Below are 17628 nucleotides of genomic sequence, written 5' to 3'. Positions count from 1 at the left end.
GGTATAAGGGAAGGATAGTTTGATTTGAAGAAATTAATCTCAGTTCAACGAATAACATCTAAAACTCTATGTAGAAAATAATATAATTCATAGAATACTGGTGCTTTTTTCCGACCAGCATGGATCCAGACCAGCCTGCGCAGGCTGGTCTGGATCCATGCTGGTCGCAAAACAATTATTTTTGTTTTCTCGTGCTGCGGCTCAAATAGGTCCATCTAAACTAAGATATTGAAACCAGAAACTAACGCGTCTGCACAACAGACTATATGTGGGTAGCAAATTCTTCATTAATATTTCATAAGATACAATATACTCGTATTACGGTCTAAAGTATTATCTAAATCAGAGGAAACGCTAAAGAAAAGATGTTAATGATATTTCATAGAACTGATATCATAAATATTTCCCTTTGAACAGACTCTGTATATATCTTGTATGAGGACAAACATAGTTAATCACTTTGAGAATTAACATTCGTTTTCATTGTAAAGATATATCTGTAAATGTACTTCAAATAGCGATTTTAAAATGATTTGTGCGCACATCCGTATCTTATATCCACATAAAGCAAATGTCATGAAGACTTTTAAGTATTAGTATTTCTGATTTGTGTGTTGATTATTTTGTGTTGTTGTTGTTTTTGATGATGACGATTGTTTTCTATGTCTTTTAAATATTATAATGTAGTTAGATCCTACCTGCGGGATAATTTCTCTTGATAGAATCTAAGTTAGAATGAAAACTTGGTTCGATATTCTTCGAAGTTGGTCTTAACGTATTATCTGTATAAAACTGAGTCCCAAGATTTTAGTGAATCAGTTATTGTTACAATAAATCAGTTATCCGGTTGGTACCGACATGACCGCAGCGCCTCAGACCAGCTACATTAAGGAGAGAATCAAAGTTTTGTCATTCTGTTTATAATAAATTGCTATAGATAAAGAGAGAATAAAGGCGTATTCAAACAAGAAAAACATCTCCTTTTCTAATCGTTCATGTTTACCAGACAGTTATCAAAATACAATGCGTTGCATGCATTTTATCTCTGTATTTTTCACCTTTCACAAAATTCCGGCCAAAATTGACGTTGCGCATGCTCCTAGAAATGTTTGGCTTTGGGCGGAAGCAACGCAGCGTCACGTGACATAACAACTTGACGTCGAAACCTATTGTCTACAGAAAATTTTGTATTTCCCGCAAATTTCCAAGCAAAATCATTAAATATGAAGGAATATAGGTAAGTACATTGCTTTGCTAGTCACTTTGACGAAATAATTTAAAATATGCACGACACACAAATAAAATCATGATGTTTTCCTGATTTAAAGCTGTACATTTTTCAGTTGAGGGAAGGCACTCAAATGTTTACCTCACACCCCAGAAAAAGACTATTTAAAAAAAAATAATTTAAGGGAAAACTTTAATAGGTATAAAAGACCGGAAGTACTCTACTTTGATTCAATGTCTTCAAAAATGCTAAGTATCCTTTCACATAATTTTACGTGTATTCTCGTTTTAAATGAAGTAAGCATTACTTTAGAACAATTTTGGCCGCCGGACATCATTGGGCAGTGCCCACAGTGTTTTTTCTTACTTGTCGGTTTGTTTATCTGTGTATGTTAGTTGTGTGGTAGTGCGTTTAGTGTACCGTATAATGGGTATTTTTTACCTGCTGCTAATTTTTACTATTTTTACGACCAAATCAGATTCGTAAATATTGGCCTCGTCTAAATTTGCCGTGTAAAGTCAAGGAAACCGGTAGACATTGTGATACGTAAATGTTAAAATCGTATTCATCTTTGCTTTTTTCCATTTCCCTCAACACCCGACCCTTTTACCCCGATCCCCCCCCCCCCCCCCCCCCCCTACCCCTCTCCCCATCACCATCTTTTCTGTATTTTGCATATATAATTAAAATGTAACTTATTGGATTTTTGAAGCACCCCGTCTACATCATTTTCCCGTTACAGCTTCTTTTTGTTGTGGGCCTACTTTGCGATGCAGAGCGGTATGGCCTTGTTTGGGGTGCTCCATGTTTCCGGGAAATATACACTTACCTTTTATCTTTGATAATCATTCTAAATGACGTGTAAATTAGTTTAGAATTGATTAAACCTTTTTTTGACCGATGGGAATATTTGAATTTTTTTTTAATTATTATCCTCTTAGATATCCTCAGTGTAATTTATATCGTGACAAGGATGCATATGATTCAATAATTCGGTATGCTTGCAGATAGCTTTTGCACTGAACGGACAGACAAAATAGCCTAGTATATGCATACTGAATTAATTTTTCGGAGGTTATAAAAACGATACAACATTGTTATCTAAAATTATGCATGCACATGCAGTTTTGTATATCAGGGAAAATATTGCTGTTTACTTGCAACTGGATGTTGATGGTTATTATATGAAAGATAAAACTTGTATTACTGATGATTTGATGATTATGACGACAATGATGATGACAATAATGATAATGTCACACATGTCGAATATGGTTAATGCATCGCACATGTTGTGACATGGTTTGATGTAGGAGAAACATCAGAAACATATCAAATATATCATTTGAATATATGTACTTCACATTAAACGTTGTATTTATGCCATAGACCGAACCTTGTTCTTAACTATACCCTGTCCACAAAAAGAAGAAATCAGTTTTCTTAAAGAAACATAAACGAAAAGCTCACTAGCAGGGAAAACCTGCTTTGTACACTCCTTGATGGTATTAAAATACGTTTCCTTAGGTAAAGTGATGCTTTAAGGTCAGAATCCCCCAACTAACCTTGTACTTTATTCGCTAATGTTTTTGGGAAATAAAGAATAGGCAAGAACAATGGATTTGGTTGCTCTATTGTCAGTTTTTACAATTTGACAGAAGTATGATTTTCGAAGCAACCCGTCTGCTATATTATCCGTTGCAGTTTCTTTCTGTCACGGACCTATACTTTGCGATGCATGGCTCTATGGCTGTGTTTAGGGGTGATATGTGCTTCCGGGAAATCTACCCTTGCCTTTTATTTTTTATCTTATTATGTCTCCCACACCACTATGAAGGGAGACATATTGATTTACTCCTGTCTGTGTGTGTGTCAGTCTGTCACAAACGTTGTCCGCGCTCTAAGTCGAACATTTTTCATCCGATCTTCACCAAACTTGAAAAAAATGTGTTTGCCAATAAGTTCTCGGCCAAGTTCGATAACTAGCCAAATCGGCCTAGGTACTTTTGAATTATGGTCCTTGAATTACCTCAAATCGCTTAGGTCTTGGGGCATAAATAACTCATATACTAGTAATACTACTAATCATGTGAATCATTTATGCCCCAAGAAGTCTTGGTGCATGGTTGACTCATATACTTCTATTCAGATGATTAGGCAGTTGTAGGAGACATGCGCTTTTCTCAAAAGCAGCTCTAGTTTTATTTTGTTTTATTTTAGTTTGCTAGTAGTATTTTGAATATTGTTGACAGACTTTTATACAGATATAACTGTAAAATGTTGACCATTGCATCAGACTGCAATGAACATGGCTGCTATTAAATTATTGAATATGAAGTTTGATACATATGTAGATCTAAATCGCATACCAGAAATACATCACAGCATTGTAAAGATCAAATAAACTTTCTACTAAGGCAAGATACTGCATATTGCCTTCACAACTTAATAAATATTCTAAGTAAATTAACGCGCATAATACTCTACTTGTCATGGGGAAAGAGAAACATGTACCCAGGCATTGACTCGAACCCGGGGTCTCAGAATATTGTTGTTATCATCTACCGACAGAGTTCGTCGACCGCTTACACATTTTCTCTTAAATTTTTATTTTTCAAGTTCTCTACCGTCACAAATTTTCTCCACCATTTCCTAAAATTCGTCCTCAAAATTCAAATAAAATAATTACAAGTGTCAGAGATTAACCAGTGCCGTCATGGCCTAAGGCTGGGTGTCAAATGTCACAGGATGAGAAATATATGCATCCAGACAGGGGCTCGAAGTAGGGCCTTGAAATACGTTTTTAAATCTCTACCGAGTGAGCTACACACTTGGCCGCTTACACGTTCTCTAATGCAGATTAGTACCGTGCCATGCACAACAACCAAGTTGGGGAGCGGTGGTCTAGTGGATAAGGTGTCGGCCGCTCAATCCAGGGGTCGTGGGTTCGAGCACCACTGGGGTCACGACCATGACTTCTCATATGACACCAGTGCTAGTTTTTCCAGGAAGCGGACTCGAGGTTGGTTACAATAAGCTTGATGCTTTCGTCACAATCGAGCTAAATAAATTACTATAAACTAACAACCAAGCTGCTCGAGAATCGCGGAGGCTGTCTCGCTCCACGGCCTTTTACTTCTTATAAAGTTAGACAGCATACATCACAGGCTATAAATACACACGGTCAATATAAGCTGGATTACGCCTAAACTAAATTTATAATTACAGTTTTGTGGTCAAACACACATTGTATTTTAACTTACTGTACCGACATTAGCTATTATTCTAGTTCTTAGACAATCTGTATGGTATTTTTGTGATTGGCTTTATGTTCTTTCCCTTGATGGAAAGTCCCCCGAGGAATGACCACTCTTTACAGTCCCGAGACTAAAAAGTATTCATAAAGGCCCTATTTTCGTATGAAAACAAATAAAAATGACAAATATTATATTACGTGTACATTTCAGGGCAATTTGTATTTCTATAAGAAAACTAGAAAAAATATTAACTACTGTTTCTTGTTCAACTTTTCCATAAACAGGACTAATTACTTGATGAAAATATCCATGTAATACATAGAGGATAAATGTTTGTTTCAGGATTGAAATATCTTTCACGAGTGAACACCAGATGCAATATTTTCACGAGTGGTATATAGCTACGAGTAAAATGTAAGATATGGTGTTCATAAGTGAAAGTTATTTTGATCTTACATGTAAAAAAATATTTTTATTCGCGTTTAGGCTGAATTTGTCCATTTTATTTTTTCTTACCAGTGGAAAAATATTTTTCACTGTGAAAATACCAAATACATTTCAGTCCAATATTTCGAAAATACACACTGAAAACATGTAATAAATCTTTACACAGATCAGACGAATGGTGATAGGGAATTAATTATTCATTTTGAGAGGTATTTTCAACTGTAAGTTTCAGCCATTTGGGACTGCGATTCTCTCTATTCGTTGATGAATTCAAAGGATGTTTCCAAGATACCTTAATTAGCAAAACCGTTATTACTGGCAATATTTGAAAATATTATCCGCTCATTATGAAACAAATCTAACACTTATAATATATTTTGAAGAGTGCGCATGCTCACGTTTAAAAATGCTTTGGGCGGAAGCAACGGCTCGTCACGTGACATAGCAACGTTGACGTCGCAGCTTATTGTTTCATGCGCTTTTGATTTTAAAGCTTTTTGCTACGATATTTGCAAATATGAAAGAATACAGGTTAGTACACTAATTATAAAATCAAACAACTGAAGGCGAACATCGGAAATACTGTTTTGATGCGGAAGATCTGTACGAAAATTGCTTTAACGGCCAAGCTTGTATACACAGCGACAGGAGGCTACCTATCGCGGCATCAGACCATTTCGTAGTATGTACTGTTGAGAACTGAATCTTGTAGTACTAACTGAATCTTGTAGCGCTTTTGAAATAACTTGGAAAGTTCAGTTAATTTATAAATTTATTGATAAGGAAAAAAAATAATGGACAAAACAAATGTGACAATTTGCGGAAAATTTAAAAACAATCGGCCGCGAATAGATATCAAATTTATTATAAATTTTACCCTATGCTCTGTAATTTTTATGTGTAACAGAATTATTAAATTATGTTCAAAACGAGCATTTTATTCTATCTAAATCTAACTTTGCGGATAACGAACCTTTCCTATTAAAAATGCCACATGCCCAGACCCCAAATAATACGAGATTAAATAATAAAATGTTTTCCCGTGTCAACATTTACAGCAGATCATGTCACACGATTACCCGTGATTTATATGATGACTATTTCGATTAAAATAATTAAAAGAATATTCGATGAAAACAAATCTTAAACGTCAATGCTGAATCATAGCATAAATGCTGAAACAAAACATAGAACCGGCTGAAAATTCAACATAATAAATAAGCAAAACACCCTCACAGCTCGGCATAAAATGCATCATTAACTTGCGTGGTAGAGAAAATAGGTTGGGTCTGCTAGTGTTGTAGACAGGTGTTTACTAGCCGGAGGCCTAGTAAACACATGCAAAACTGTATAAGTATAAATTCACGCAGAATGTTAAGTTGGTTCACACTTAAAAAAAAAAAGTTGCAACGCGTTTGATCCTTTCCGTGGAAGAAATATATCTGTAAATATCATCATATTTGCAAATATCTTTGAAAAATGATAGTAAAGGCCATCCTAAGAAATTGTTTTCTTGAATATATCCATTCAAACATCTTCCATAGGGAAGTAGATATAATAATTCTTGTGGCCGAAAATTCAATAAAGAGTGATTTTTTCTTGAAGTTTCATTTTCATTTTCACCAATTACACCCGAGTACTATGGTGGCTGATTTCTCTCAGAACGATAAATTAGTACTCTGATATTAGTATTATTTATTTTTGTATCTGCGCGTTAGTTAATTTGTCGTTCAGGCTTGTTTGAGCTCTTCAAACGCGCCAACAGGATAGAACGAAATGACTGAAATTAGCCATCTTAAGAGTACAGTACATACAGATTCAGTGGGACATCGAGATTCAGAGAAACGAAGCACTAGGGAGTGACATATAGTTTTTGTTTTTCTATTGTAGACCTGTTGACGCGGTGTATGAAGACATATACGACTTTGATGATGTCAAATATGGTAATATACCCATTTTTTGTAGTTGTTTAATTCAATAAATTTCAGAAAAAAAGACTAAGGTATCATTCTGTCACATATGGCATAACTGCACGTAGTTCACGTGATAACATAATATAACCACGTTGTGTTATCAAAATGCCAACATATCGACTCCAACACAATTTGTAGAACAACATGACTTACTATTAATTGATATATTACATACAAATATACCTATTTGAATACATAAATTCCTTTGAATACTCGGCATAATGTTGACTCTAAAGAGAAAAATATATTCAAATTTTGTCATTGTCTTAAAACAGATGCACGCAACGGCATTATAAGACCAAGAGAGCTCTATCGCGAAGAGAGGACACACAACCTGCTGGATTGTCACAATACCACAGGTGAAAATGTTTGCTTCCAGAACGTGAGAGATGACAAAGTTCACCTCCCAAACATCCCTTATGACAAAGCCCGCCTTCCACCTATTGCTGCTAGCAATGCGCTTGAAAAGATTCCAAGGGTAAAGCCAGTAGTGGCTAACGGAAGTGATGCAGTGATTAAAAACAAAGTTGTCAACTTGGATGTAGAAAGAAAACCGTACAGTAAGTTTGTGTTTTAATTAAATGATGAATTTCCTTTCTGATTTGTTTCGGTCTGATTTGTTCCCGTCACAGGGTTTTTTTCCCTGAATTAGCTATATTTTCTGAAATTGTTTGTAGCTGATATTATTTGGTCCTTTGTTAAATTAGTATTTTTATTAATATGTAGTTCCAAAACATGCCAAGAACATGCCAGAGTATGCCAACATTTCATGCTCACAGACAAAGCCAAACCACCTCCCTAACATAACAGATGGCACACGTGAACACCGTGCACACATACAAGAGCTGGTGGATCATGATGAAATGTATCGCTCACTGATGGCAGGAGTCCCAGACAAAAGCTTGCTGGAGAAAAGTCCTCAGGTCATTGAATACGAACGAAGGAATAATGTCAAACGTCTCTTGTCGAGACAGAAAATGCCACAAGCCTGGGAGCGAAAAGACCATCCATCCGGAGATAATGCTATGGAAGCAAGACAGAGATTTGATGAGATGACGTCACATGGTGCAAAGACACATCACAATGCTCATCGTCTACCAGATATCCATCAAAAATCTGTTCAGGTATCTAGAATATTTTAACGTCTGTTATTTTTTGTTATGCTAATATTCAAAATATGTGGACTTCTGTAGAATTTTTGTTCTTATTTGCGGAAAATACTCAAAATCTGTCAAGTCCACTTTACCGACGAAAAGTGTTTTCATTTTACAAAAAATATAATATATTTAACATCCTTTTTAGGAAAATGACAAACCAATGCACCAGCCACTCCCTCCAAAGGCACCTAAACCCGAGGACGACGCATTAACCCGAAAGAGGAGAAAACACCTCCGCACCAAAACACAGATTGTGAAAGACAACCCAAGGGCGGTCCACCATGTGCCAAGACCGCAAGTAGCACGGATGGAAATTGATTATGAGAAGGAAGTCAATGAAGCGCTAAGGGCTCAGAGAGAATTCAGTCTGCTTCATAAAGAGATGGCGGCAAAGAGCAAAACAAAGGTTTGTGACACAAAAGTATTATGCCCAACTCCAGTCACCGCTTCCAACTCCAACCTGTCGGGTTGCTCTACCCCAAGCCGTACTCCTTCTGCCGCTGTGAATTACAAATCTGCTGAACCAGTTAAAGGCTGGAATGGTGAAGCCGCCAAGAGAAAGCTCGGATTCAAATCCAGGGAAAAGATGGAAAAAGAAGAAACAACTGCAATTGATGTGGGCCGAATGCCGGAGAAAATCAGAAAGCAGATGAAGAAGTATTTCAGTTGAATTGTTTTAATGGATCCATTATAAATTTCTTTTTTTTTTTTAATCAAATATTTAAAATGTTTGCAATCTGCTTTTAAAAGTGCAGAAAAATTCATTTAATTTATGTAAATGCATCTTTAACAATCATGTCATTTTTATGCGATTATTGTGTATGAACTGTTGGTGATTCTGTATTGTGCTGAACTGATTATCTATGATGCATGCATCACTGCATGAACTGTTGTATGGGGCAATCACTTATGTTAAAAACAATGGGAGAACGTTCGCATTTCAAAGGATCACTGAAACAAAAAGTTTCAAAATTCAGTGGAATTCAATGACATTTGACTATAAAATCATCCGTTTACAGAAGCATTCAGAATGAAGTAAGAGAAATTGAAAAAAGGAAATGAAGAGTTTTCAAATAATGACATACTTGGCACAGGATTGTGAGAGTAAATGATTGGGAAGATCAATTGTTAAGACAACTGACTCAAGAGATAATGAGTAGAACATGTGCTACAAAACGGGATCGGAGCTAGTGAACCTACTGTGTCAAAGTAAATTTTAAAGCACAAAATACCGAGAGAACATTGGCATATACGTCAGTATCACTGTCAGGAAACAAGGTATCTATTATATAGTATCGATGTCAGAGAAGATAGGGTACAAATATCGATGTCTAAGGATAGGGCATAAAGTACCGATGTCAAGATTCACTGCCACAAGACGGAAGAAGGTACCGATGTAAGAAGATCACGTATTAATATTGGAAGAAGGCGTGTATAAAATAGAAATTGAGACACTAGACAGTTTCTTAATAACTTATAAAAGAATGCAATCAAATTTTCCTTAAGAAATAAATTGTGGTTTTCTTTTTTATAAAAGTCGTGTTGTGTTTTCTTTATTTATTTCTTTATTTAGGTTTTGTATCTCGTATTGTGTATCTTAAGTTTAATGGGTAGAAATTTTAAAGATTAAGGATGGACAAGAGCAAAGATAAAAATAAATGATGATCGAATTGTCGTCCAAAAGTGTAAGCTATAATTAATGTGTTACCACAAGGAATCAATTCCCTATTTGGGTTGGGAAGATACTTCACAGGGGAAGAAATGCAAAATATATTGCCTCAACTAAAGTTTGAGAAGAACCGGTCATAAACGCCTATTCCCAACTCCTGCGCACATGCGTATCATTACAGTAACTGCTTTACACTGAGGTAAAAGTTATTGTAGACAAATATATTATACTTTAATGTATGACAGACATATGACAAATTGTTCACATCAATTTGAGGTAAAGGACGGGGGATTTCATGTCAGATCGGCACGGAGAACATTTCCTGGCACGTGGATCGAACGCGCGGCTTTGTGACCAACAGCCCTGTACTCATAGTGCCTGATCAAATCTGTTTGCCTGTTTAAAGTTCCCTGAATGCTTTAATTTGCATGTTTAAACCTGATGTCCAAATGAAAAATAAGCATAACTGCATGTCTTGGTAAGAAAAGCACTACTGTCAATGTTGCACATGAACATATCCTATTTGAGCCATAAGGGGTACGGGGCGAGGGCGGGTAATAAGAAAAAATGGATTCAATGATACTTCTACTATATGAAACACATTTTCAAACATCTGGCATATATGAAATAAACAAACAAACACAGGAAATAACAGGCAAATTCGATGAATTGGTATCCCCCGCCGAAAGGGTTTGTGGTGATGAATGGCAAAAAAATATATCCGGCAAAAAGTTAAGGATATTACTAAGAAGTAAATAATTTCATTAGTCAAAATCAATTTAACAGAAAATGATTTTTTTTTTTTGGGGGGGGGGGGGGGTATAAAACTTCATATGTTAATTACAAATATTGATGGAAAATTAAAAATTAAAAAAAAATGGGGTGGGGAATGCATGATCGGGGTGGTAGGCATGACTGGGTGGAGAAGTGAGGTGGGGGAACGGTACAACTTTGCATGATGATAAATATTCATGTTCATGGAAGGTTTGAAATAAAAAAAAACAGGAATGATTTTTTAGGGGGGGGGGGGGGGGGGGGAGGGAGGGGGTGTGACCAAGGCAAGGTGGTGACCAGGTATGGGTACACAACTTCACATGTTTATAATAAATGTTCATGGAAAAGAATGAAAGAAGATTAATGAAATTCTTCCAATTGGTTGGTTTGTTATACATGTACAAATCTGTGGATTTTTAAATAATTAAAGGGCAGTAACTCTAAGGAAAATTGACCAATCCAAAAACAACTTGAAGGGCATCATCGCAGTATGTTGGTTCATGTTTATTTCAAGTTTAATGAAATTCTACCTGCTAGTTACTGAGAAATGGCTGCGGACGGACGTGACGGACGGACATTGCCATTTCAATACCCCCCTCCCGGGGGGATAACATAATAGCTCAGAACCAAAAGGTCGGCAGCATAATTGTAATCAGTCAATATGACCATTAAAAAACGAAACATGTATATCATTGACTCACATACAGACAAATGCATTACCGGGGTTGTTCTTACCAATTAACTGATTTTCACAATGACCTTGTATGGCAGTCATATTTGTCGGAAGTCGAGCAATGAATACCGATAAAACTGTCCGAGCGGGCTATAAGAAAATGGAACAAAAACAAGATTTCAATCAGAAGTGAGTTTGTCAGCATATCAAGACTCGAACCTCTTAATGTTTCGTTTTTTATAGCAGCCGAGTTTTCTCTCATAATGGCCAACTTTCACCTTCGATTCATATGCCTAAACATTTGAAATTATATCATGTCAACATTTTAAAGTTAATTGATAATAAATACTTCAAACTGAAAGTCAGCAGATAAAACACAAAAAAAGAATTCAAATATCATCCCTTTATTAAAATAAAAAGACAAATAACTGTAAAAATAAAGCAGCATTTAAAAATAAAACTAAAGTACATATCACAAATACACACACGGATTTCCTAACGTAAATGCATCTGGTCACAGAAAATTCGTTGTAAAACTGAAAAACAGATTTGAGATTTAAATCAAAGGTTAACAGTTGGAATAGTTTCAAAAGAAAATAAAATGTAAGTTTTTGGAAATATATTTAAGTTATCTTTACTGTCACCTGGTGACACATACAGCTGTTTCTCGCTTACATATACAGTATTACCATCGCATGATCGCATGGTAACGTTCTTTCGATATGGAATTCACGGTAAAACCTTGTTCACAGCATCTTAAATTTTGACGAATAGACAGATATTAAAGCGACTCGTGTTCAATTCTTTTTTGGTATCTATAAAATTTTAATGAAGTCTTTATTTAAAATTTATTTTTTTCAGTGACGTTTGACTTATTGGCGCATCAAGTATCTTTCACATTGAATCAACATTCGGCATGGGTTTCTACCAATATTAAATATAACCTTTCACGATAACGAAGTAATGGAAGGGCTACAACTCATCACTGCGCCGTCCCTGTGAATTCCTAATCTTTTTATCGCTCTTTGCGCTGTCCGGTGCCGATTTCTTTTTAGCATCATTTTTCTGGTTTAATTTCTTGTCATTTCCACTCTTAGGAGTATTCCTGCAGTGACAAGCCTTCTCCTGTGCCTTGAGGAAGGGATCACATCCTAAAGCTAGAGTACCGCTGTACATTATATCTGCCGTCCCTTTACAATCTACAAGTAGAAAATACAACCCAATATTTAAGCCGGCTAACAATGAAGAACAAAATGTATTTGTAGCTAAGCTATAAAAAAGCGATACATTTTTAAACTTGTTCATTTTGGAAGCATAATACAAGAGATATGATTTGATGAAATGTAAAAAGAGCTTAAGATAATGCAAATGTTTAGCTTACACAATACTGTATTATAATGTTTAAAATCTTCATCACATGGAAAAAGAAAGGTAGCTTAATCAATACTAAAAATCTTTCAGTATCACTTCAATATGTTACCATTACAAACAGCTGCGCATACTTCATAACTAAACCTGCGATCTACTAAGCAAAGCAAATTGAACCGTCATTTCTACTTTATCTTACCTTTATATGAAATTTTCTTTTTACTTTTGGACGTTTTCAGTTTATTGCATGTATCATGTAAGCATGTTTTGAACTCTTTATCGCACTTGGCACGGTCTGAATTGCACGTGTCGTAACAGTAATCGTGCTCGTGACAACAGTCCTCAGCCCCTGGTATGTCATCCGTATCGATCTGGAATTATACATAAGAAATTTATTAAAGAAAAGTAAATATTCATACCGTTATTGTTCATCATCATAACTAATTTCACTGTAAGGGATAAACTTCCATAAGCCGCTGCCGGTCAATAGAAAGAGCGCAAGACAAAGAATCTACAGGTGGTTGGTTTAATCTGCGGGCGGCGAAAATATTTTCGTGGCGATTTGACGGAGGACAAACCGTCTAGCGCCAAGGATCCTCCACCTGATTTATGGGAGGAAGTTGTTAATCACTTGCAAAGTTCGGAATCTACAACTACCTATAAATATATTCATTCATGCAGAATTCATACAAATATATTCATTCATGCAGAATTCATCTCCAGACTAGATATAACTGTATACTTGCAAGTATCATTACTTGAACCAATACTATTAGTGTGGCGCAATATCTCATTATCTATATAATGCGTTTGTAAATAAGTTTACGAGTCCGTATCGATTTGATCGTTCAGAAGTTTTCAAAATTTAAAATTTGCATTATTTTAACCGTTGCAGATCAATAACAGATCTATAAACATAGGTCACTTTGATCTTCATGAAATATTTAGCTATTTGCGAAACCATGCGATCTTGTCATCTGTTCTAAAGGCATAAAGTCAATTTAGCTTCACAATTTTAATTTGAATAAAAACTAGCCGCCTGCAATACCTTTATACCACTCGAGCCACACCCATCCGATGTAGGTACATGCTCCGCCTTTGCCACTGGTTTATTTCCTAAACAGTATATAAATGATTAATTATCAGCAATATCTTTGTCATGCTTATTCATCACGTTGAAGTTACTTTATATTATACTTACAAAAATTTGTAAAGAAAGTTGGACATCCTACTACATGCATAAATCTACATGAACATATTAAATAGTTTACATATAGCCTACAGATATAGATTATGATCAAACAAATAAACCGTATTACAGTTAAAGCTAAATTGTATGACTGGCGTTTGAATTTACTGCCAGTCACGATAATCACATTAAAATATACCATTTTTACACTTGTATGTGCATTCTCCGCCACCAAACATGCCTGCCAGCATCTCCACTGCGGAACCCAAGTCGGCCGGGTCATCTTCCTCCATCTTAGGTTTTTGTTTCTTGGCTTTAACATTGTCTATCACAGACTCGTCACCTCTATCAATAGCATTAATTGCCTTATCTATTTCCCTGAGTTTAGTATCAATGTCTAATTTATCGAGGTTAGATAAAAAAATCTCCACTTACACATAATGTCAGTATTGCAAAACTTAAAATTAGATATAAAGCCATTTTCACTTTGTATAACTTATAATATTAAAGCCTTGTACATGTTTAAATTTGTTTACGTTATATTTTTAGAACAGGAAGTATTGAACATGTGTATTTATACTCTGGATACCGCGAGCGCTCTCTTTATCGATGAATTGGTTTTATGCTTCTGAAAGACCAAGATTTCCACAAACGTATCACAAATCTATTGGTTAGCGTCTCTTAAAGGCGTGCAATGTCTCACTGATCAATACGCGCGATTCGGACCAGCTACGACCCTGCCTTGATCACTTAAAAAAAAACAATGATAAAAAAAACACCAATCGAGGTTAAGACGTCGGTGTGTATTTCTATGATTTTAAAAAAGTACATTGATGTTGATGCATGTGTAGAGCAGTGGGGAACGCTTGTGTGACAGGGGTGGCACCGTGGGGGAAGCATATGATTCCCCACCCCCCCCCCCCCCCCCCCATAACATTTGACACTCCAAAATAGATTTCTCTCAAAACGATAGTAGGAAAAAAAAATAAGGGGAAGAGCAGTTTTTGTTGGTTATCCAAAATCGTTTGGGGAAACTATGGGTAAGTTAAGCTGGATGGCCCCTCTCTGCCCCCATACCCCAACCCAACCCCTCCAACATTGAGATCACTTCTACGCAAATGTAATGTTGTTCGGTGGTTTTTGTTGCACTTAACAAAATGCTGGACCAAGGTAGGGTCGCAGCTGGTCCAAACCCAAATTAAAGTATAGGCTATGTGGTTTAGGGCCTACATCGCACGTTACATACATACACTCAGTAAAGATTCTAACGTAACACTTGATAAATACATGAAAATATTATTTTGAAAAAAAAAAACACATGTTGCTGCCGACATGTCAAAATCTTTTAAACTAGAATCTTGTCCATAGGAGACGGATGCCCCCATATACTGTGCCATCCTCTATATAGCAAAAACTATGAAAGGGCCATAACTGCAGTAATAATATTCACAGAAAAAAATTCTTCCTTTCATCTGTGAACGTTTGAAGCAAATCAGGCTACTAGTGTGGGATGAGATGGACATCCAAGATTTTTCTATAATAGCAAAACTATCAAAGGGTAATAACTGCGGTAACAATAGTCACAGAAAAAGACCTTCCTATATGGTCCTCTGCACATCTAGGTTGTTCATCTGTGAAAGTTTAAAGCAAATCAGGCTAATATCGTGGAACGAGTTGGACACACAAGATTTCGAGACGTACGGACAGCAGCAAAGCTAAATGCACCCCACCCCCACCCACATAAATGTGTGTTGGGGGGGGGGGGGGGGGGGGGCAAAAAAATCGGAATTATACGATTAATACGATCTCCGTCAATATTCCGACAAGTCACAAAATGAGCCACACCATGAGAAAACCAACATAGTGCATTTCCGACCAGCATGGATCCAGACCAGCCTGCGAATCCACGCAGTCTGGTCAGGATCCATACTGTTCGCTAACAGTTTCTCTACTTGCAATAGGGTTTGAAAGCGAACAGTATGGATTCTGGCCCGACTGCGCGGATGCGCAGTCTGGTCTGGATCTATGCTGGTCGCAAATGCACTATGTAGGTTTTCTCCGAGATGATGCGGCTCATATAGACAGTCACTTTAAAAGAGCGAAGATTCATACCATATAAAATTTGCAAGAAGATCCTTTGGTAGTGTACAATGCAACCAAGCAAAATAACAGCAGACTCGGTTTGACTGAATCTGTTCATGAGATGTAATGGAAGTGCAACAGCCCTCATGCCCCCTAGCGTAACTCTGTTTCATATGTATTTGAATGGACTCCATGATCCCAAAGGACCAAAAAATATAACAACACTGCATCAGACTACGGGGAGACATTTTACAGATTCTTTGCAATAATGCAAAATCGTAACAAAAAAAAATACATGTTATTCAGCTAAACACAAGAACACCAATAATCATAATTTTTCGTGGTATAGCGAAAATGGTACATTGAGCAAGTCCGTCTCGAGTCGCTAGGAAAGGGGCTTGTGACATGTTGACCTATACAAAAACGTTATACGCGTTTTCTTAGCCCCAAGATGGTCTACAAGCGTTTTGTCGGATATCCGGCGAACGGGAGGCCACACTAATGTTTTAATGACGAATTTACCTTTAGCTTTGTGGTTAAGCGGACCACCATTATCAGTTGCCTGCATACAGGTACAAGCTTTTGTTACCATTATAATCACAAAATACAATGCTTTAAAAATTGCTCCAACAGCATTAAACAGAAGGTTCACTATCTGATAGTTACTAAATGCCCTTAAAGGTAGCACGTACCTACCGAAATGAAGTGGTGCCCTCGGCATGACAAACAACTGAGACCTTCATGAGGAAAAAGTCTGCCAGTTTAACATGTTTTTACTTACATAAATTCTTACTGGCTATATAACCTCTGAAAAAAAAATCAACCAATGAGACCGGAGACTCGCAATATTTACACATTTTTCGTTTGTCCGTTTAGGGTTATGCAGTACTAGTATATAGGTGACCGACATTTTTTTTTGTTGTTTTTGCTCGAATCATGTGTAAAGTAAGGGAATGATACATCAGGCGCGTAGTAAAGAATTCTGATGTTCAAGTGTAGGCCTGTTGAGCGCAGCAGCGTAAGTTCAAATCGCTGGGAGGGTCTAGGGCATAGTCCCAGTTGTTTTTTTTTTATCGAAAATGGACGTTAACTAGTGCAATCTAAGGCATCCGATGGGTATATTATTTTATAATCGTAATCATCTACGATTTCTTTGGTTTATTTTCGACTTGAGCATATATTAACTATTGAATGATTCAAACACTTAGCCTATGTATGCATGAAATTTCGAAAACTTGTTGCAATGGTTAAATACCACATCACGATAATGCTATTCTTTCGCATGTCTCTTATGCGGCAACCATTGACAACAATGTGTTTAGTATATTTTTAGTGTTTACATTTGCCGGACATACAGCTGTTTCTACATTATCAAAATGAAACCTGAACATTTCTTATCATAATTCTGCAGCGTCTGAATCTGAATAAGACCACCGTTGTACATATACTCATAAAAATTAGATGACTGAACAACCCTCCCCCACCAAGTTGACTGTTTGACCTTGAATATACGTACGGCAAACTTAATAAAGTTAGTAATGGTAAAACTTGTATTTTGTCAACTTTAACTAGAGCTGTCAGCCTGTCACAGGGGTGACGAATTATACCCCCACAATACGGCCTTGACACAGAAGTAAGCCAATGTCAAAGTTGACCCTCAAAATCAATACGGGTCATCTGCTGATGATGATCAACATCCCTATTAAGGTAGTTCTGCACGTTTGATAAACCGGAAGTGATGGCGTAACGTCATTTATCCGGAAAACGTATAATAAAGTCTGGAATCGGCGTACGGAACTGAAAATGATTTT

General features: G+C 36.5%; 2 protein-coding genes across 3 annotated transcripts; one reads left to right on the top strand and one right to left on the bottom strand.

The window, feature by feature from the left end:
- The first annotated feature begins 1157 nt into the window (after positions 1-1157).
- On the top strand, positions 1158-9598 carry LOC123562980 (uncharacterized). 2 transcript variants are annotated; one of them, XM_045355553.2, is made up of 5 exons: positions 1158-1237; positions 6823-6875; positions 7181-7465; positions 7632-8029; positions 8208-9598. In XM_045355553.2, exons 1-5 carry the CDS (start codon positions 1224-1226, stop codon positions 8730-8732), a joined length of 1275 nt encoding a protein of 424 aa, XP_045211488.1. In that variant the 5' UTR covers positions 1158-1223; the 3' UTR covers positions 8733-9598. The 2 variants fall into 2 exon arrangements, with proteins under 2 accessions (XP_045211488.1, XP_045211489.1); XM_045355554.2 differs by lacking the exon at positions 1158-1237 and adding an exon at positions 5388-5463.
- A 1968-nt stretch (positions 9599-11566) lies between these two features.
- On the bottom strand, positions 11567-14307 carry LOC123564955 (group XIIA secretory phospholipase A2-like). The gene is made up of 4 exons (XM_045358885.2): positions 13935-14307; positions 13595-13662; positions 12746-12917; positions 11567-12377 (listed from the first exon to the last, which is right to left on the bottom strand). Exons 1-4 carry the CDS (start codon positions 14026-14028, stop codon positions 12151-12153), a joined length of 561 nt encoding a protein of 186 aa, XP_045214820.2. The 5' UTR covers positions 14029-14307; the 3' UTR covers positions 11567-12150.
- Positions 14308-17628: the final 3321 nt, after the last annotated feature.

The sequence above is a fragment of the Mercenaria mercenaria genome, chromosome 2, assembly GCF_021730395.1.
Source record: "Mercenaria mercenaria strain notata chromosome 2, MADL_Memer_1, whole genome shotgun sequence".
Taxonomy (NCBI): Eukaryota; Metazoa; Mollusca; class Bivalvia; order Venerida; family Veneridae; genus Mercenaria; species Mercenaria mercenaria.
This window is presented reverse-complemented; position numbering and strand designations above follow the sequence as displayed.